Below are 19,038 nucleotides of genomic sequence, written 5' to 3'. Positions count from 1 at the left end.
TAGACACTACATAAAGGGGAAGGAGGGGGGGAGCTGATGGTCGTACATTCAGCTGAAATACTAGTCTATCTTTTACCTCTACATCAAATACTCGCGACTTTGTTTATTCTTTCTCTTTGTTATTCCTTCCAACCCACTTTTTTTTTATCGGGTTATAAATACCCACCGAAAGAAAAGAAAATGCTATACTCACCACGAACCGCCTTTTTGAAAAAAGACACGGAACCCTGCACTAATAGTACAAGCTCAACCTGCACATGTCCCATCTGCCACGAAACAATCGCAAGCACAAGCTCAACACGCGGACTGCGCATCTGCATACGAAACACCAAGACGGCAGCTCGAATGTTCGTCTTGACCTACTACTACCAGCGCACTTACTCGACGGGCCACAAGAGCAGCAGTAACGTGCTGTTTCGGCCACGCAGCAAGCCATCGCGCAGCAACTCGATGATGCGGATTAAGCGGTGCGGGCACGCGTTTTGCTACGACTGCCTCGAGACGTGGGTGCAGAAGCAGAATACTTGTCCCATGTGCCGGGATCGGCTGTTTAGTGAGCCAGGGCGTGAACGATACAACAGGGGTGGTGAGAGTGAGCAAGGGGATAGGATGTTGTTGTTGACGTTGAGGGGATATCTGGATATGCGGGAGGCTAGGGAGGCGAGCGAGCCGGTTGTGCGGAGTGCGCTTGGTGGGGATGGGCATGGTTATGGAGGAGATGAGTGGGCGGATGGGTATGGGGATGTAGGTGGAATAGTGCGGGGGAGCGAGATGGTATGACGCAGGCGAAAGACATGGTGGAGGACGGCACAAGTAAACATGGAAAACAAGAAATGATGGGCAGGTGGTGGCATCTGTGGCGCACTCTCAAGGGTGCTTGTTTGGCTGCTTTTGGTACAAGTAAAGAGCCTGTAGTCTAGGTGTGGGGCCGTTCTACTATGGTAGTGTATACCATCAATGTGGATTTTCAAACAAGGGAGCGCTGATGGATTGGTGGCTGTGCACCAGAACAAGAAGAGTGTGGCTTTAGCGCAAGTCTGCTTCTCGGTGGAGTAGTTGTAGTGGAGTAGGAGGATTGTGACTGTCTCGGGATATCCGAAGCCCTAACGCATGGTGTTTTGGGCTTGGCCGCATACAGCATTACTACAGTGTAGTAAATGGCCTGAATACAAATAGCGTGCAGATGTGCAAACTGTAGCAAAGAAAAAAGCTCTGGCCACGTCACAAGCAAATCCGGGGCAGAGGTTCTGGGTTCTTGCATGACAGATGCGGGAGTGTCTCGGCTTTCATGCTTGACTTTTGACATGGAGCGTTGCAAAGCGACCGGTGACCCTGTTACGTTGAACCCGTGATCATGACGAGATTGACCAACACTATACATGGGCTTTGTTGCTCTCACCGGTCGGTGACACCTGGAAGATGCCATGAGCCATGAAGGCAGGCCATGATTGTCGTCAGCACTGGCACCGGGGTTAGCGACCTACAGACAAGTAGGCAGACGTGGAGCTGCAGTGTGCATGGGCAAAACAAACGTGCAAGTGCATATGTTCAACAGAAGCAACAGAGCCAAGCACATTTTTTCTTTCCGGTCAGCACAGACGTGAGTCACACATAAGCGAAGCAAAGATGCATGGCACCCCAGATGCGGCGGCGAGCCAGTGCCAGCCAGTGCCAGCACCAGCAGCCAACGCCTTTGCACCCCACCCCACATGGCCTCTACTTACTTGTGCTGCCTGGACATGTGTCGCACGTCCGTGTATAAAGCGACGCGATGCTGTCGTTCTCGCAGCGACGCCGAGTGCGTCGATGCTTCATGCGCTGCTGTCAGAGCGACACGCGGCAACAAAGCAGGGGGGGGCGTAGGCCGTCGCACCAGTCGCAAGGGGGGTGCAGGTCGCGGCAGCACCGCAGCTGAGCAGGGCAGGCAGCAAAAGGCATCAGGTCGTGCTGCTGTGAAAAATTTATCTTTTCGCGTTGCGCCGTTGCAAGGTGGCCAGAGGGCGGCAAATGAGGCGAGGGGGTCGAGTGGACGGGCTGGGGGTTGGGCCTTGGCTCAATCCGGGTCAGTGCGTCGTCATGGCTGGTACTCGTAGGCACCAGCAAAGCTGCCATGATGATCAGTCCAGCAACCGCAAACTGCTCTCGCCCCCACGACGCCGCCAGGCTGTGCAATATACATGCGTGCGGCGTGCTGCAGTGCTGGTAACAATGGACAGCGGGACGAGTGGTGCCGTGCAGACATGGGCGGGTGCATGATGATAAGTAGTCGATTGGCCATGATGGACAATGGGATGGCGGTGATGACGGGCAGAGGAGGTGAAGGAAGAGGCGAGTTGCATGATGCTGGCGAGCCCCCTTTTCTTCACTGGCAAAATCTTCTCGCTACCCAAAAGGTGACGCTAAGCCCCCCAATCGCTGCCCTATCCCTGCCCACTAGCGCCGCTCTAGCAGCTTGGCACGTCGCCGCCTGCGACTATAAGTACTCGGCTTCCCCCCAACTTTTTGACGAGATTTCCGCCTTGCCCGCCGTTGTCGCAACACCGCAACCTCTCAGCCCCCATCGCCGCAGATCGAACTCAATCTAGTTTCACCTGCGCGCCCTCTAATACTTGCGACCCACAAGCTTCGGTGTGCCCAATTTGCACATATCCACTCTCTCAGAGGTCCTAGGCGACTGCGATACTGCGATCGGCGCTAGCTTCATCCAGCCTGCGATAGCCTTGCGAAGTAGCCTCAGCCCCAGTCGACCAAACGACTTACCCCGCCAAAGGCTTACTGGCTACGCTTTTGGTCACTTAATCTCCACACTAACCCGGCCGTCCTCTTTGCGACAGCCTCATCTGCTACCACTACCACTACCACATCACCTGCTCGACAATAGTCTTGTCGGCGTTCGCGAGGGACACATTCGCTTGTAGCTCTCCTGCCTCCGGTACCGTCTCCACCTAGCCTATAGGCAGACCCCATCTCCCCGTGCGTCGACCGACCTCGCTCTATCCAGGCGATCTCGTAGTCCGCCCGCTCTTGACCGTCGCTGCCGTCGCAAAGATCTCTATTCTGACCTGCGCAGTCTGTCAAGATACCTATATCTCTCCACTAGCGTCTATCGCTCCAAATCCAATCAATAATCTCATCATGGATCCAAACTCTCTCACCTCTCATCCGTCCACCGCCGCACAGGCTCAGACGGTAAGCTCTTGTGATGTCTCACTCATTTGCCGCGCCATTCTAACCTCGTCTCCCAGTTCGTCGCCCCTGGCTCTCTCTCCTACCCTCAAGGCGCGAACTTGGACATGACTGCACCCTCCACTGAGCACAACACTCAACAAGTCGCTGAAAATGCGAACGGTGTTGCTACCCCCGCGGCTACTCCTGATACCCAGAATGGTCAAGTGCCCTCTGGTATCGTGCCTACTCTTCAGAACATTGTCGCTACCGTCAACCTCTCCGCTCGCCTTGATCTCAAGACCATTGCTCTTCACGCCCGCAACGCCGAGTACAACCCCAAGCGTTTTGCTGCCGTCATCATGCGTATTCGTGAGCCAAAGACAACGGCTCTGGTCTTTGCGAGTGGAAAGATGGTCGTCACTGGTGCCAAGTCTGAAGATGATAGCCGTCTTGCTTCCCGCAAATATGCGCGGATCATCCAGAAGCTGGGGTTCAGTGCCAAGTTCACCGTACGTCTTGTCGCACTAACCATGTTTCAGCCCAATGCTAACTTATAACAGGACTTTAAGATCCAGAACATTGTCGGCTCTTGCGACATTCGCTTCCCCATCCGTCTGGAGGGTCTTGCCTCGCGCCATCACACTTTCTCGTCCTACGAGCCAGAACTGTTCCCTGGTCTCATCTACCGTATGATGAAGCCTAGGATCGTTCTTCTTATCTTCGTCTCGGGTAAGATCGTCCTCACCGGAGCAAAGGTCCGTGAGGAAATCTACCAGGCGTTCGAGCTCATCTACCCAGTCTTGTCGGACTTCCGCAAGTCTTGAACAATTCTCTCCACAATCTTTTCCTCCATCAGCCTTGAATAACCACCTGGCTTCCAGGTGACATGGCTATGACTTGGGTATTCTCTTCAACCTTGTCTTTTTTTTTGCGGCATTGCATGGTGTTCAAAGGTGGGCTTCTTTTCCTTCCTCTCAAACTTTCCCAAAACTCTACAACATATATCCCCAGTCACGATTAGACATCTGTACATGGGCAGTCTTCATCTCTTAGTAATCCGGTTACTGAAGGCTTTACTTCTCTCTTTTCTTTTTTTGATGGGTATGATTGCGTTGGCGGGAGGCGCGTGTGGGGACGATACCGAGATTGCTTTATTGGACAGATGATGAAACGCGAGGACGCGTTGATGAGTGCGACCGTAAAAGTTCGCACTAAGGAGGGCCCTCTTTGGTTGCCGATAGGATGCCAGGGCTCCTCGGTGATGGATCCTCAATATCCATTGTGTATGTGTATATGACTCTTGGCCTTGAGACAAGTTAGGCATTAATGTCATTACGATATGATAATACCTCATGGCCCTGCTAGGCTTGTGATGCTTCTCCTTCATCTCATGTCTTATACATTGCCTGCCCACAAGATACCCCCATCGCTTGGAAATACCCACTCGTCCAAGCTCAACATGTCGGACTTGCTGAACAGCAAGTAGAAGTACTTGAGTGTCTGCATCGTCATCCTGAACTCTTCGTCATCTCTTTCAGTGTCGCCATTAAGCGCTTGCTCAACCTTGTCTTCCATAACTTGCTCCACACCCTTCCACATCTGCCACCCAACCTCCCTCCACCTCTCTTCTCCCGTAACCCGGTACAGAGCAAACAAACTCATCACCACTTCTGGCCGCACGCTCGGCCCCTTTTTATCCCATATCTTCTCGAACCCAGGGTACTCTTGTTCGGGCCACACATTGGGGTCAAACGAGCAGTCTTCGTCACTGTTGCTCAGTTTCGACGATGAACAGGCTAGCATCGAGAAGTTCTTTGGCATCATGTTGCCGTTGAAAGAAGGAGGGGCGTGCAGGGTTGTCCATATGCAGCCTTCGGTCAGAAGACGCGCGTAGGTGAGATGGGTATCGTTGTGCGTGAGTGCTGCTGACAAGGCGAGTGTGCTGCCGAGAGTGCATGACGAAATGTCGAGGTTGTGGGTGAGGGTTATGTGATATCTTTGCGAGGTGTATGCGGGGCTGGCCATCATGACGGATTCGTTCGTGGGGGTTACGGGGCGGAAGAGGATGTGCTGGATGATGGCGTCAAGGGCGCTTGCGGACATGCTGCTGAAGGGTGATGAAGTGGGCGCGGCGGCGAGGAGACGGGGCATTAGGGCGTGTTGTGCATATGTAGGACCCGATGCGGCATTGACATCGAAGGTATTGTGCGAAGTCAGGTCGAAGGTTTGCAAGTTGATTTCGGCGGGCCAGAGACCGGGGATTTTGGTGCTGCTTTGCTGCGATTCGAGGATATCTGTGACACGCATTACAGCGTCGTAGAATCGCATGTCGCCTGTCAGCTGCGACAGTCTGACAAATGCTAGATTGTATGTCGTAAGTTCTGCGAGTGTGGCATTTCCCGATAATTCTTGTTCCACACCGTCGGCGACTTTTGTTGCACTCCAGGACGGGATAGGTAAGCGGCTTGGAGTGTCGAAGAAGGTATAGAGCATGTCGCCCAACTCGAGGACTTTTTCTAGGAGCCGACTATCGCGACACTTTTGAAGGTCGTATGCTGAGAGTAGAGCGTACAGTAGTCGCGTCGTTTGTGGTAAGCTAGTTATCTGGTCGTGTGGTTCGAAATTTATCTCTGTCATGGCCGCGACGGCTTCTTTGAACTCCTCAGTCAATCCCATAATCCAAAAGTTCTCGAGACTTTCTATGAGCATAGTGGTCTGGTCTGTCATCATCGACTGTGAACTCTCAACTATTGCTGTACCTGTTGCTGCATCCCTTTCTGCACTCCAGTATTTTTGGAATGTTGCTTTGACTGCGGCATGACGACGAGAGCGCACAACTGTCTCTCGATACGAGGATGCATCGGTGATGAATTTATGCTGGATTCTTGATGAATGGCCACTTGCTGGCCATGGTAGCTGTGCTAGGGCATTTACAGCATAGTGTTGGGTAGTAGTCCTGTAGAAGCTATGCTTTGATGAGGTTGATACAGAAGGGTTTGAAAGGTGGGTAGAACAGGAGTGTTCATATGGTTGAGAAGAAAGAAACCAGAAAGAATGGTTGGACTTGTAGAAAAGAAGAATGGTGAGGGAGACCAATAGGAGAAGACCTGACCACCGTGTACCGGTTCGTGACCTGGCTGGCGATAGGCCGAAAGGGAGGGAGCCTTTGCGATTATGCATGATGATTGAGAGTTTTCAAGGAACGATGAAGAGAATCCTGAGGGAAACGCGAGGAAATAAAACCATCAAGGTGGTGGTGCGGCCGGAACAATTCATGTTTCAATGATACAGTTGCTATTTGTGAGCAGTTATGGAAACCATTCGCATCGTTGCGTGTGTCAGTGGTGCCCCTGGTTGAAGTTCAAGTAGAGTTCAAAACTCTTTGGTTTCGAAACATGTCGAGCAACATATTTTTTTGCTGTGTGAGCCCTTAGTAATTCCATGACTATTCGGACGGAAGTGTGTAGAGCCTGGAGATATGATGCCGGGATGATGGAACGTGATGGTGCCTAGGGAGGGGTGGGTAGGTGCGCGGAGCGTGCAGTTGAAAACAAGAGAAGTGTGCGAAGAGCCCTGGAAGTATTTTGCCCTTATATACGAGGCTCCTGGAGGAATTTTGCATTCTTGTACCTTGGATGGTGGGATTGTGGGAAACGAGGGAACTGTTGGGTCGTGCGGGTCTGCATGCAGCCGTGTGCGTCAGTAGCTTGGCGCCTTCCTCCTTTCAACAATCACAGCAAGCCATGTTGCCATGGCTTCACGCTCACGCCCTCACTCTTTACCGCGTAGTGATGTAGCCGCCACTTTTCCTGTAGCTCTAATATGTAATTTTTCTTATACCGATGCATTCCTTCCTTAGGCCCTACCAGTACTGCCGCCTTTCCCATCGCAGCCGCAGTCATGCACATCCCTCTCTTCCGCATCTGGTACTCGACCACGTACACAGCGATCCTCATCATCCTGCTCCTGTTCCTTGCCGTCACCCCTGCCGACACGATATACCAGTCGATAAAATCCAACGAAATTCAGAAGCTGTTCGTCATTGGCGGAGTCTATGTCCTTACGAGTCTGATTGTGTTGTTGATTTACTCGACGCGCATCTACACGAATAGGACCGTGCTTGCTGCGATACCAAAGAGCTATGTGCCGGTCGAGGAGGGAGAAGTGGGCAAGGGGGTGAGGAGGATGATAGTCAAGCATTTCAAGAGAAGTGCCGTTGTTGCATGGGACAGCAGGCCGAGGGACCTCAGGGGTGAGGTCGAGGATGAAGATGAAGAGAAAGGACAGCTTTCGCGCGCAGGAACGGCTGAGAGTAAGAAGGATAAAGAAAAGTCGCACAAAAAGAAAGGTCATCACCACCATGCGCCTGATGCGACCATCATACCCGTCTCTCCAAAGTCGCCGCCTTGGGGACATATTTCCCATCCTGGTTGGGCTTCTCCCTCTTCGCCGGACCTGCCTAACCTGCAGTATTGGAGCGTTATCTGCGAGCTCCCCAATCTCATCGAAGCAAAGGCCGTTTCGCTTGCGCCGCCTGACCCTGCGCTTGAAGAAAGCGCCCAGCAATACCCGGACAATGCACCGCCTCTACCAGATGCTCGAATCGTCACCCTGCTCCAGCGCCCGCGCGCAATGGGTTTGCGCGAATACCTGTCCCGACTCGCAGAATTCGGACTGCTGAACCCACCCTCGCTCGGCCCTGCATTCCTCGCGCAATACGAGTATGCGCGCTTCTCCACAGCCAGCCTAACTGAAACACAATTCCGCGATCTCATGGCCATTTTTGCAGAAGTCCTAAACGGCATGACAGAAGTAGATCCGGACGTTATCGAGGAAGCACGCGCACTGGATGTGGAATCAGATACACGCAGTCTTGCGCCTACAGAATCCAGCATGGACTCAACCGTCTCCTCGCACTCACACATGCCCTACCGTACACCGCAACTCGACCGCAAATCCACCCTGTCATCTCTCAACAGCTTCCTGTCCACATCAAGCAGCGACGCCTCCACACCGCACTCTCCGCAAACCGTCCGCACCGCACCCTCACGCCAGCACGAGCGCGGCTCCACCATCTACGGCACACCCTCGCAGCGATCGCTCGCCGGTTCAGAATCCGAAACAGGATCCGTGATCATTCACGCCCGCTCGCGACGCAGCCCGAGTACCATTCTCCCAAATTCTAGTGAGAGCTCGTTGGGTTCCCAGGGCAGTGTTATACGTTTGAATTTGAATCCCAGTGAGGGCGAGTTGCCGTATCAGTACAATATCGACGGGGGATGAATGGATGTATGAACTTGGGACGAACGATATAAACACATTTGCACACACACATGTTGGACACGCTAGAAAAGACGTGGAGTTCGACCAGATACGCTTGGAGTTCAAGCGTACGCCAGAGAGAAAGCACGCAGTAACGATTGCGCGCCGAGGAAGACGAGAAGGAAAGAAAAAGAGGGGAACATCCAGTGCCGAGGTTGCGACGTGGAAGGAAAAAAAACAAGAAGAGGAAGAGGAAGAAGAAAGAGGAGATACCCACTGCACAAGTGCAGTCAGTAATCGGCACGAGAAGTTTGTGTCTGAGGCACGCATACGTAGTCTCTCCAAAACCCAATCACTTGCGATTCCACTTTTTGGAAGCAAAAAAAAAATGACACTAGATTTTCAAGGACGCAAAAGTCCATATTTATTTATTCACCATACTTTCTTGTACATAATTTTTTTTACTTTATTCATTACGGTATTCACATAACCGAAGAAGTTACATATTGGTGTTCAAATATTTCATAGTTATTCAACTTTGATTTTTTGAAGAAAGTTTAGAGTTGCTAAAAAAAAAACTACTTGTGGATTCGCATATACATACATACATCTGAACGAGGCATGGGAAAAAATCGTACAAGATACTCTCTCTCTCTCTCTTTCTTGGTTTAAGCCACTTTGAACGTTTTTTCTTCTTTATTTATTTTCTTACTCGGCAACCCAGACAGCAGCCATACCCATACCGGTACCAATGCACATGCTGGTGACACCGATTTGCTGCTTTGTTCGCCTGAGCTCGGTGAGCAGAGTGCTGACTTGCCTGGCGCCAGTGACACCGAGGGGGTGGCCAAAGGCAATAGCACCACCCTTGGGGTTGATCTTCTTCATGTCGAGACCAAGTTCGTTGATGCAGTAGAGGCACTGGCTGGCGAAAGCCTCGTTGATCTCGTAGATGTCGACTTCGTTCTTGTTCAGACCGGTCTTCTCAAGCACAACGGGGATAGCGGCGGCGGGACCGACACCCATCAGTAGCGGAGGTACACCGACAATGGAGGCCTGGACGAATTTGCCAATGATCTTTTGGCCGAGGCGCTCGGCTGTGCTGCGTTTCATCAGGAGCACGGCGGCGGCACCGTCAGAGATTTGAGATGCGTTACCAGCGTGGATGGAGCCGTCTTTGGAAAAGGCAGGGCGAATCTTGCTAAGAGATTCGGGGGTGATGCCTTGCCTGACGCCATCATCCTTGCTGACGGTGATGGTCTCCTCCTTGTCGGTCTTGGGGTTGGTCCACTTGACGGTCAAGGGTGCGATTTCCTCGTCAAAGAGACCCTTGTTTTGAGCCTCGACGGCCTTTTGGAACGACGACGCGGCAAAGGCGTCTTGGTCAGCTCGCGCAATGCCCTTGGCCTTTGCCATTTGCTCCGACAACACGCCCATGGGTACCTTGCAGTTTGCGGCTTCCTTGTGGTTCTCGAGGAGCTCGGAAAACTCAGTGACGGCGCCTGGTCCGTATTGTGTGCTCATGCTCTCTGCGCCTGCGCCAATACCGACTTCAATCATGCCAGACTTGATTGCGTTGGCGATGTCGACGCATGCCTGGAGACCAGAGGAACATTGCCTGTTCAAGCTCTTGACTGCGGTCGTGGTAGGGAAGCCAGCAGCAAGAGCAGCAGCGCGGAACTCTGTTGCGCCACCACCCGGGGCGAGAACAGCACCGACAGCGATGTCCTCGACGAGCTTAGGGTCAATACCCGAGCGCTCGATGATGGCCTTGTAAGCACCGTGAAGAAGATCAGCTGCTTGTGTATCTTTGAACCCTCCCTTTCCGCCCTTGGTGAAAGCTGTGCGGAGCGCGCAGGTTACAACAACCTGTCAAGCATATTGTCAGTATGCAGATTCTGAAAGAGGCGCTTGCCTCGTCACGCTGAAACCTGGTGTAAACACTCACATCGTCAGGCCTCTTCTCAAGGAGGTTCTTCCTTCCCTTGGATCCTGATGCGCCAGAGCTTGCAGAACCACCAAGGAGATGGCCTTCGACCTGCGTAAGGCGCTCTTGTACTATACAGCAGCGCCGTCAGTATACCGTGTCAAAATCATGTCTTTGTGCACCAAAGCATACCTTTGTTGGGGGCTTGGTTTGCCATGTTGACGCTCGAAGACGATATGAAGACGAGAGATGTGAGTTGGGAGATGGAAGAAGGAGAAGAGGGTAAGAGAAGGAAGGTGAGTAGAGAACAGACGAGAGAGGGAGAGAAGCTGGTGTATACACCTAGTCTTCTCGCGCTCGGCTCAATGCAATTAGGTCATTTGCCTCGCATTCGCCGAGGCAAGTACTGCTTTGGGTTAGTGTATTTGCGGGGGTCGTCATGCCTTCCGGGGAAGGTAGTTTTCACATGCTTTGGGGGGGGGGGGGAGTCGGAGGGATGGGCGGTCAGAGCACGCTTCACATGTCAGTCAGCACAGTGTTGCTTGCCATGTGCTCGGATTTGTAACGTTCTTGGATAGTTATTTAGTGTGATGTTGCTGATGCAGATGAGATTTCTGGTTAGAAACACCACCTTTCAGCGCAGCCCCCAAGAAAAGACATATTGTCAGATTTCAAGCTAACTGCCAGGCCTAGCTATGCCTGCCATTCTCGAATCTAATTCGAGCCAAGTAAAGTGATACATGTAAGTTCGTAATATTTCGTTGCAGCCATTTGAAGCTGCTCTCACCCCGGAACGCCCTGCTCAAACACAACAATTTCTTGGCACACTAAAGAGTGCCCGACTTCATCGCTTACTATCAGCATCCTGCCACGGACTGTCCCTGACCTGTCTCTCCAGCTCATCTACAATACTACTCCTCTGTACTTCCTCGTAGCCTGGCGGTGGATCCGATGGCGGTTCAAAGTGCTCTTGCTGCGTCCGTGGGCTCGACAGCGAGCTCGATGGTGGTGGGCTTGAGGGTTCGGGCGCCGCAACGGAACTGCCGACACCACTCATACTTCCGACTGCAGAGTTGTCCATTGGCGGGCTAGGTAGCGGGTCAGGTACTCGAGCGTGCTGTCGGCTCTCTTCGTAGGCCGGTAGATCGTCGAGATGCACGTTGTTCATGTTCACACCACCAACACCTCTGGTTCCATCCTGCACATCACCACCGCTCTCCCGCGCTATCTCGATGGCTTGCCGTAACCGTTCCTTCAGTCGCTCGAATATGCTTGCGAAATCGAATGCACCGCCCTCTTTGAATTCCAGAACAAGGTCGAGCTCAGAATGCTGTGGAGGTATGCCGCCACCTTGGACAGGCTGAATGATGGCTTCCCATTTGTTTGCGCCGAACCATGGCGCTGTTACACGCGAGTCGGTTACGTTGAGAATGGGAACGGCGAAGGATTGCAATTGTGGTGTTGGGTTGACGGGCAGATAGATCATCTACGATGCAAGTTAGCTCCACAATGGGATGGGTCAGGCCATGTTTGCCTGGCAAGGGAGGATGGATGTATCGTACTCGTCGATTGGTGAGGAAAACGACGCCCGACTTGCATTGTTGCGAGTAAGACTCGCTCGGAGGGTGTCGGTGGCTGGTCTGCAATGAGAGCGTGGTTCGAGGAGGAGACTGGTACAGCGTCTGCTCGCCGGGGAGAGGGGTGTAGCCGCCATTCTCAGCGAGCATCACCCAGCTGGACTTGCGGTTAGACTTTGTCTTGCTGGTCATTTTCTCGGACCTAAAGCCCATGGTGCAGTGCTAGGGTGCGTTCTTATGCCCTGGGTGTAGGCTGCCTCAGGCTGGCGCAGGTAAAGCCGTGGGGGAAGAGGGGCAGGCAGCAGCAACACCGGGCAAGAAAGGGCAGCAGTAACAACAACGATGATGATGATGATGACAGAGAGAGCGGAAAGGAGGAGAGAGAAGAGAAAGGTGTACTGACTTGACAGACATGGTCGAGACTTGTTGCTGGCTGCAAACTTGTTCACGGTAAAGCGTGAATAGTTCGCCCACACCCAGCAGTGCCAATGCAAGCCCTCCTGCGTGCACTAATAGTGCCTGCGCCCGCCCGGACGTCTTTCGGGCCGACGACCGCCTCCTATCAAAAGTCGAGCTGTGGCTCCCGCGTGGATGCGAGTGATCTGTCTAGCGGCTGGTGTGGAGACGAACGGTGGGGTTGCTGAGCTCGATGGGTTGGCTGGGGCTGCTTGTCGCGGCGAGCGCGGTTGTCGCGAATGGCTGGTGTTGGCGGGTTGTGCGTTGGGGGGGTGGGTTGTGGAAGTTGGGAAAGGCTGAGTAGTAAGTATGCGCATCTAAGTACACATCATATGTAATGTACTAGATATGCATCACCGTCGGATACAGCACGTGCGACTCCCGGCGGCTATCGTCTTTCAAGGCACTGTAACTCTGCGTCTCCTGCAGCTGCTGCTGATGATCCCGTAAGACGCGCTTGCGTCACCCCGAGGGCCCGTGGCGGGGGGACTACACAGCCAATCACCCAATCAAAGCTTACAAGACCACACACCCATCGGGTGGCCAAGATCGGCATTAATGCACACTACTTGTCTCACTGACATACGTACGTAGTCGGACATACATATATGTACTCCATATGTATATGTCTATGTATACCCAGGCCCCTGTCCCTGCTATCTAAGCTTTCAACGAACATGATGTGCTCTCACCCCTGTCCAAAGCAGCAATTACAAAACCCTATCTCTATCCATCGTCCTCCCTCTCTGTCATTGTCCATCTCCTCTTGGGTCCCTGCCTATGCTCATACACGTCGTCAAGTTTCGGTGGACCCCAGAGCCCATGGCTGGGCTTAGGTGCCGCCTTTGCGCCCCAAAGACCTGTTGCACTCACCGCACTCTGTTTCCGAGTGGCGGCGTTGACCAGCGGAGTTGATTTGTCGCCCACCTCCCTTTCTTCCTTTGAGTCCAACTTGGTAAGACGGTTGGTTGAGTCAGACGCGCCGTCTGATTGTGAGATAGGCTTCACGTCTTGTTCACTATAAGACGCCCCAGCACTCATAGCGCCAGCGGGCTTCGACCGTACTTGTTGATGTGCAGAGTGAAGGCCCGTTTCTGCCTCTACAGCAGGTGTGCTCGCTCCTGACCACAAGCCTCCTGCAGGAGATGCAGCCCCACTCGTTGCACTCTGGATGAACCTCGAGTTCGACCCCGAGCTCATGGTCCGACGCATGCTGCTCATGGAGCTGTTCCGGGTCCTGTAGGGCTCACCAATTGAAAACGGTGTCTCGGAAGGAGTACTGGCAGTCGAGGATCCCGTAAATCGTCGACGATGGTCTAGCAATGGACTTGGCAACACAACTGGTGACTGTGCTTGTACTTGCGCCTGCGCCGAAGGTGGTTTGGAAGGATCAACGCCGGGCCGCAGATGGTCGATCGAAGCTGAGAGCTTCACCTCGTAAGTATCCGGCATACCGGGGTCCGCGACTGAGAGTCGCCGCTCGTGCAAAGTTGATGGCGCTGGTGTTTCCCTGGGCTCGTCCCTCCGGACCGCCATTGAGAGAGAAGCGAGGCCAATGTCCATGAGTACAGGCTGGTTAGTCATGGCTCCCAGGAGAGCGTTGCAACCGGCTCCATGAGTTATTAGAATCAGCACAACCTCCTCCTCTTCCTCATCGGGCCCATCGCTAAAGTTTGGAAAGGGATCTGACTTGGTTTGCGACATACGTGGTGGCGTCAGACGAAGCGGCTCCCGGAACATAAAACCTGGGATCTGGTTCTTGGGAGGTGCAGTGCCATGCGTCCTATACCATTGCAGCATGCCCGCAAGACCTCTTCTGAAGCGCTTGTGCATTGTGCTCCATTCGTCACCAAACTGTCCGCCATCGCCCCAGTTTTGAGGTTCGCGCATACTGTCCCATTGAAAGTCGACTTGCACACAAGCGTCTTGCGCGTGAGCAACGTATCCGCGCGGTATAGGATCAGCCGGAGAAACCGAGTAAGACGGGTTTGGGGGCTGGTAGATACGACTTGATGTACTAGTAGGACCTGGTGTAGGTGTAGGTGTAGGTGCCACAAGCGCTGAGACGGCTTCTCTTGGAACGGTGCCTGGTAGAGCCAACGGACCAGTGTAGCTGCTTGACCGTTCGCGCAAGGGCAGAGCCTGTGCCAGGCTGCCCATTCTTGCACCCTGTGTGGTACTGGCCGCAGCCTTGTTCCCTGTCCAGCCGCCTGGAAAATGACCCCTACTGCTGTTTGGATTGGGTTGTTCTTGAATGTAATCGCCTCGCCGCAGCAGATCCGCCTTTGCACCAGCTACCATCATGGTCGAGTTGGGAGGCGCTGTGATGTCTGCGTAATACTCGGGAGACAGCCACTCGCCCAAGAAGGCATCGATACGTAGCAGAATTCTCTCCGGCCCGGTATGGGGTTGGGGTCGGATCTCGAGGTTGGGGTCGGCGAGCGGTTCAAAGGTTCGAGGTTGCGATGATGTCGGTTTGGTACGTGGTGCTTTCGACGAGGAGCTCCCCAATGTGCTGTTCTTTTCCTTGGACAGTGTCGGTATGCTGATTTCTGGTATGGTTGACGCCTGCACTTGCGAGATTCCCGCTGCCACTGCAGTACTTGTTTGAACGCATCTTAGAAACGGGCTCGAATGGATGATAATCTTTCGCTTCTTCTTCTTCGGTCGTTGGGCGCCGCTTTCCTGTGCCTGCCCATCTTGCGAGATGGTCAGCTTGGCCAAGCCGAGCTGCGAGGGATCGTGACTAGGAGAAGTCTTCGCTGCTTCTGCCTGCTGGTTGTCTCTCTCAATGAGCAATGCAGCTATGCGCTGGCCAAGTGCCTTTGCTTGCGACCAGCCGCCGTATGTAAGTGGGGGATCGTAGGGTGCAGGCGAGGTGAGATGCCATGACTTGTCAGCAGCATCCAGCCGGGCGCCGTGCCTGTGAAGGATGTTAGCGACAGGCTCGGAATGTGGAGCCGTGAATACGGTTGAGGCGGTACCTGGCGACAATTACTACTGCGGGACCTTTGCCATTTGCCATGACGCGCTAAGAAAAGCCTCGCGTCTTGCGTGCAGCTATCGGAAGCTGTCAGAATTGGATTGTTTAAGAGAAAAAAAACACTCGAGGCACCATGCAAGGAGAAACAAAAACTCCGAGACAAGGCAGACAACTGGAAGAGTTAGCACAGCAGTAGCGTAGCGGCAGTAACGGCGGTTCTTGAAGTGATGATGTTGCGGCCCAGGGTCCAGCAGTTGGTCGAGTTGACAAGCGGCGGAGGTGGGCGGGCGGGGCCTAGAATGAGCTTTTGGGCACATGACTGCACCAGCCTCTCGCCTAGTCCGATGCCTTCATCAAGCTGGAAGAAAGCCACACCGTACTGTGTATTCATACACTGGTGGATTTTTTGACTGGAGAAGGGTCGACCCTATGGGTTTTGACTGTACTTGGAAGGATCGATCCGATTTTGATTCGGCGGGGACGAGCCACTAGACTACCTACTATACATGGATATGACCTACTTGCTGCCCTTGCCCTTAACAGATTTGTCACCCTTGTCCTTACCGGATTTGTCACCTTTGCCTTTGTCATCCTCAAACTTCTTTGCCTTTTGCTATCCTCACCCTTGTCTTTGCCGGAGCCCGACTTGGCCTTATCTATCCTGGTCCTCGCCCTTGCCGTCGTCCTCAATTTTTTCTTGCCCATAGCCATCTCCAGCAGTTCAATGATATACTGTAATCGAGGAATCATCAATTCGACAGTCTCGGCATAATGCTATGTTACAAACATGCACCACGAGTCATAAAATCGTCGTGCAGCATCTGTATCAGCAGTATCTCCATATAGCTGCCCCAGCCGGGCTGGTGATTCCGGTACCATATCATTGCCAAGCTGGTTTCTCAACGCCTTGCCCTGAGCAATGTTGTCATCGCGGAGGATTCTAAGGGCATCGACTGTGGCTTGAAGGAGCGCGGGCTTGCTTGGCTTGCATCTTTTATTTATCCTAGTTCCCAGTCACAACTGCTCCGTCAACCTTCTCATCAACCTTCGTTCTTGCTTCTTCTTCTTCTTCGTCGTTATCTTTGGCGCAGCGCTTCTTCTCACCCTTTTTCTTCTCCCAATTTCTCTTGCGTGCAAGAGCCAGATCGTCATTGCTTTACGCTTTTTGTAGATTCCACATGGGAATGTTGGGTCCCATTACTCTTATCAGGAAAAGCAGGTAGAGAAGGGAACAGTATTCCACAGGCTTCAACAATGATTCAAACTGAGGTTGGAAGGAGCAGAAACGCAGAGCAACAACTCTATAGTCGTATGCGTTAGCCAAGCGAAAAACACAAAGTTATCATTATCAGGCTGCAAGGGAAGGACTGCTCCATTGAAATCCGTATCATACAGGCGCATTGTCAGAAGAAGCGCATGAATACGTAGCTGATGCGACCTATCGTCAGATGTCATGACGAGCCTCCGGTAGTTCCTGGTCTACAAGGCGCCTTTCCAGCTAAAGTTTCGGGCGCAACGCTCGTAGGCGAGGTCATGATACGAAGGCAAGCGAGAAGATATGGGAAGACAAGCAGAGTTTCTAGGTACATGACTTCTGGGAGCACAACTTCTCCAATGAGCAGTTTGACGAACTCGTCAAGTTCATGCTATGCAAATACAATCCAAGGGGATCTTATAATATGTAACAAAGTATTCAAGAATAATAGTTAGAAGAACCTTATGTACTACTGCTGTTGCTTTACCTTTACTCCAAGTACTCCCCATTCGTCTCCTTATGAATAACATCAAACAAAGGCTTAGCGCTAAACCAACCGGCCCGTGGAGTCCCAACGGTCTTGTATGTGTAAACCGCGTCTTCATCATTAATCTTGATCGTCTGGCTTCCTCGGCCCGCTGCCGCCGCATCGGCCATGAGCTGCGCCTGGCAGCACTTTTCCATACTCACGAACCAGAAGACGGCCTCCTCGATTGTCTGTCCCACCGTCAACAAGCCATGGTTCTGCAGCAGGGCAGCCTTTTTGCCGCCTAGGCACTTTGCAATGTTTTTACCCTCCTCGGCTGCAAGCACGACTCCGTTGAACGACTCGTAAAGCACGTGGTCGTCGTGGAAGGCGCACGAGTCCTGTGTTATGGTATCAAGCTTGCGGCCGAGAGCGCAAAAGGCACGGCCGTAGATGGAATGCGAATGTGCTGCGGCCACGACGTCTGGGCGCGCCGTGTGCACGGCGTGGTGGATCATATATGCCGCTGTATTCAGGAGACGGCACTCTCCTCCGTCAATGACTTTGCCGTTTGCATCGACAAGAATGAGATCTGATGCCTTCATCATGCTGAAAGCCACTCCGAATGGATTAACCCAGAAGGTCGTAGGGTCTACGGGGTCCTTGGTCGCATTAGCAACAACCCATGTGTATTATTTGTTAAAGGTTCAGGAACCAACCCTCAAAGTGATGTGGCCAGCCACACCCTCGTCAAAGCCATATTTGCCAAAGATGCGGAATGCAGCAGCGAGGCGGCCCTTTAGGTATGCGCGCTCCTTGAGCGGATCGTCGAACTTGGGTGGTCCTGGGAAATTGAGCTGCATTCCCTTTGCCTGTTTCTCGCTCAGGCCTGGCTCCAGGGGCACAGCCGTGCTGGGTTTTGCTTCTTCAGGCTCAGTGGCGGACGGTGGAGACATGGTGCGTGTGGACGCAGAAAACTATGTAGTGAAGAGATGGTCGTGAAGGGAAAGTGAAGATGCAGAGACAGCGACAAAGCACAATGGAGTTGCAGGTAGTAAGAAAGTAGAAATAAGACAATCGTGTAGTAGTAATGGTGAGCCAACGTCGTGCCAGTAAATGCGAGCAAAGTAACCTCGGAACTACATAAACACGCTCTTCCGAAGACACGGAAAGGGCCTTATCGGAAGGCTTCCGATTTCCTATCTGCTTGCGAGTCTAGGGCGCCTAAGCAATCCGAAAGCCGTGGTTGGTCGCGTCTGCTGGGAATGCGGGGCATCCGTCTAATCTACTGCGCAGTAGACGCGGGGTAATGAGCCTCCCTCTCGACCTGGCTGACGGCAATGGTCAGCCACGCCCCTCTGTCTGACTTTTCTTACGCCATCATCACAGCGACACTTCTCTCGTTGCAAGCCAGACTGGAAATACTGGGGAGCCGACACCCGAGGCCCGTGAACTGCCCTAGAGACCCAACAACACACAGTCTCTCTCCCCGGTACTCTACACTCTGGCTTCGAGGGTGACAGCATCCAAGTATCAAGGCCCTCCATGCTGTTAAATTCTGACATGTGTGTAGTAGACATGGGGGAACCCATGCTACATTGTGCAAACACAAGCCAGCCTTCCCCGCGTTCGCCCTGTAGACAGGCATGGCGTGTGCAGTAGGGAAAAAGAAACCAACTCCAAGGTACCGTACCAAAGTCTGCATGCCTCCGTGCACGTGACGTGTCACCGGCAAACGACGAACACGTAGCAATCAATCTCAACACCCATTCGTCTTGTCGACAGAGTATCCCAGCCCTATCAGAAGCTTGGGGAATAGGTCGGTCGTGGCATAGGAGATGGTGGAGTGCAGTGGTAGAGAATAGTAGGTGTAGGAGTCAGTTTGCAACATGTCCGGTAGCGAGTCCTCAAGATTACCAGGTAACATGTGCGTCCTTGTGTACA

General features: G+C 52.9%; 9 protein-coding genes across 9 annotated transcripts; 3 read left to right on the top strand and 6 right to left on the bottom strand.

Annotated features, from left to right (window-relative positions):
* Positions 1-186: 186 nt before the first annotated feature.
* Positions 187-555, top strand: COCCADRAFT_58341 (uncharacterized protein; the record flags this gene model as incomplete). Its single annotated transcript, XM_007710012.1, has 1 exon — positions 187-555. A coding segment is annotated over one exon (369 nt), but the record flags the coding sequence as incomplete, so codon positions are not given.
* Positions 556-3,135: 2,580 nt separating this feature from the next.
* Positions 3,136-3,992, top strand: COCCADRAFT_85362 (uncharacterized protein; the record flags this gene model as incomplete). The annotated part of the gene is made up of 3 exons (XM_007710011.1): positions 3,136-3,189; positions 3,246-3,677; positions 3,729-3,992. The coding sequence occupies 3 exons, from the start codon at positions 3,136-3,138 to the stop codon at positions 3,990-3,992; spliced, it is 750 nt and encodes a 249-aa protein (XP_007708201.1).
* A 571-nt stretch (positions 3,993-4,563) lies between these two features.
* Positions 4,564-5,877, bottom strand: COCCADRAFT_1596 (glycoside hydrolase family 47 protein; the record flags this gene model as incomplete). Its single annotated transcript, XM_007709945.1, has 1 exon — positions 4,564-5,877. The coding sequence occupies one exon, from the start codon at positions 5,875-5,877 to the stop codon at positions 4,564-4,566; it is 1,314 nt and encodes a 437-aa protein (XP_007708135.1).
* Positions 5,878-6,098: 221 nt separating this feature from the next.
* COCCADRAFT_85431 (uncharacterized protein) lies at positions 6,099-6,311 on the bottom strand (the record flags this gene model as incomplete). The annotated part of the gene is made up of 1 exon (XM_007710010.1): positions 6,099-6,311. A coding segment is annotated over one exon (213 nt), but the record flags the coding sequence as incomplete, so codon positions are not given.
* A 757-nt stretch (positions 6,312-7,068) lies between these two features.
* Positions 7,069-8,451, top strand: COCCADRAFT_85311 (uncharacterized protein; the record flags this gene model as incomplete). The annotated part of the gene is made up of 1 exon (XM_007710009.1): positions 7,069-8,451. One exon carries the CDS (start codon positions 7,069-7,071, stop codon positions 8,449-8,451), a length of 1,383 nt encoding a protein of 460 aa, XP_007708199.1.
* Positions 8,452-9,138: 687 nt separating this feature from the next.
* COCCADRAFT_33264 (uncharacterized protein) lies at positions 9,139-10,574 on the bottom strand (the record flags this gene model as incomplete). The annotated part of the gene is made up of 3 exons (XM_007709978.1): positions 9,139-10,299; positions 10,379-10,488; positions 10,550-10,574. The coding sequence occupies 3 exons, from the start codon at positions 10,572-10,574 to the stop codon at positions 9,139-9,141; spliced, it is 1,296 nt and encodes a 431-aa protein (XP_007708168.1).
* A 627-nt stretch (positions 10,575-11,201) lies between these two features.
* On the bottom strand, positions 11,202-12,126 carry COCCADRAFT_85321 (uncharacterized protein; the record flags this gene model as incomplete). Its single annotated transcript, XM_007710008.1, has 2 exons — positions 11,202-11,843; positions 11,920-12,126. 2 exons carry the CDS (start codon positions 12,124-12,126, stop codon positions 11,202-11,204), a joined length of 849 nt encoding a protein of 282 aa, XP_007708198.1.
* Positions 12,127-13,116: 990 nt separating this feature from the next.
* Positions 13,117-15,415, bottom strand: COCCADRAFT_22901 (uncharacterized protein; the record flags this gene model as incomplete). Its single annotated transcript, XM_007709958.1, has 2 exons — positions 13,117-15,313; positions 15,375-15,415. 2 exons carry the CDS (start codon positions 15,413-15,415, stop codon positions 13,117-13,119), a joined length of 2,238 nt encoding a protein of 745 aa, XP_007708148.1.
* A 1,702-nt stretch (positions 15,416-17,117) lies between these two features.
* COCCADRAFT_22900 (uncharacterized protein) lies at positions 17,118-18,050 on the bottom strand (the record flags this gene model as incomplete). The annotated part of the gene is made up of 2 exons (XM_007709957.1): positions 17,118-17,756; positions 17,814-18,050. 2 exons carry the CDS (start codon positions 18,048-18,050, stop codon positions 17,118-17,120), a joined length of 876 nt encoding a protein of 291 aa, XP_007708147.1.
* Between the last annotated feature and the right edge of the window lie 988 nt (positions 18,051-19,038).

The sequence above is a fragment of the Bipolaris zeicola genome (genome assembly GCF_000523435.1).
Source record: "Bipolaris zeicola 26-R-13 unplaced genomic scaffold scaffold_13, whole genome shotgun sequence".
NCBI lineage: Eukaryota > Fungi > Ascomycota > Dothideomycetes > Pleosporales > Pleosporaceae > Bipolaris > Bipolaris zeicola.
Note: the sequence above shows the minus strand (reverse complement) of the source record. Positions and strands in the feature narration are given on the sequence as shown.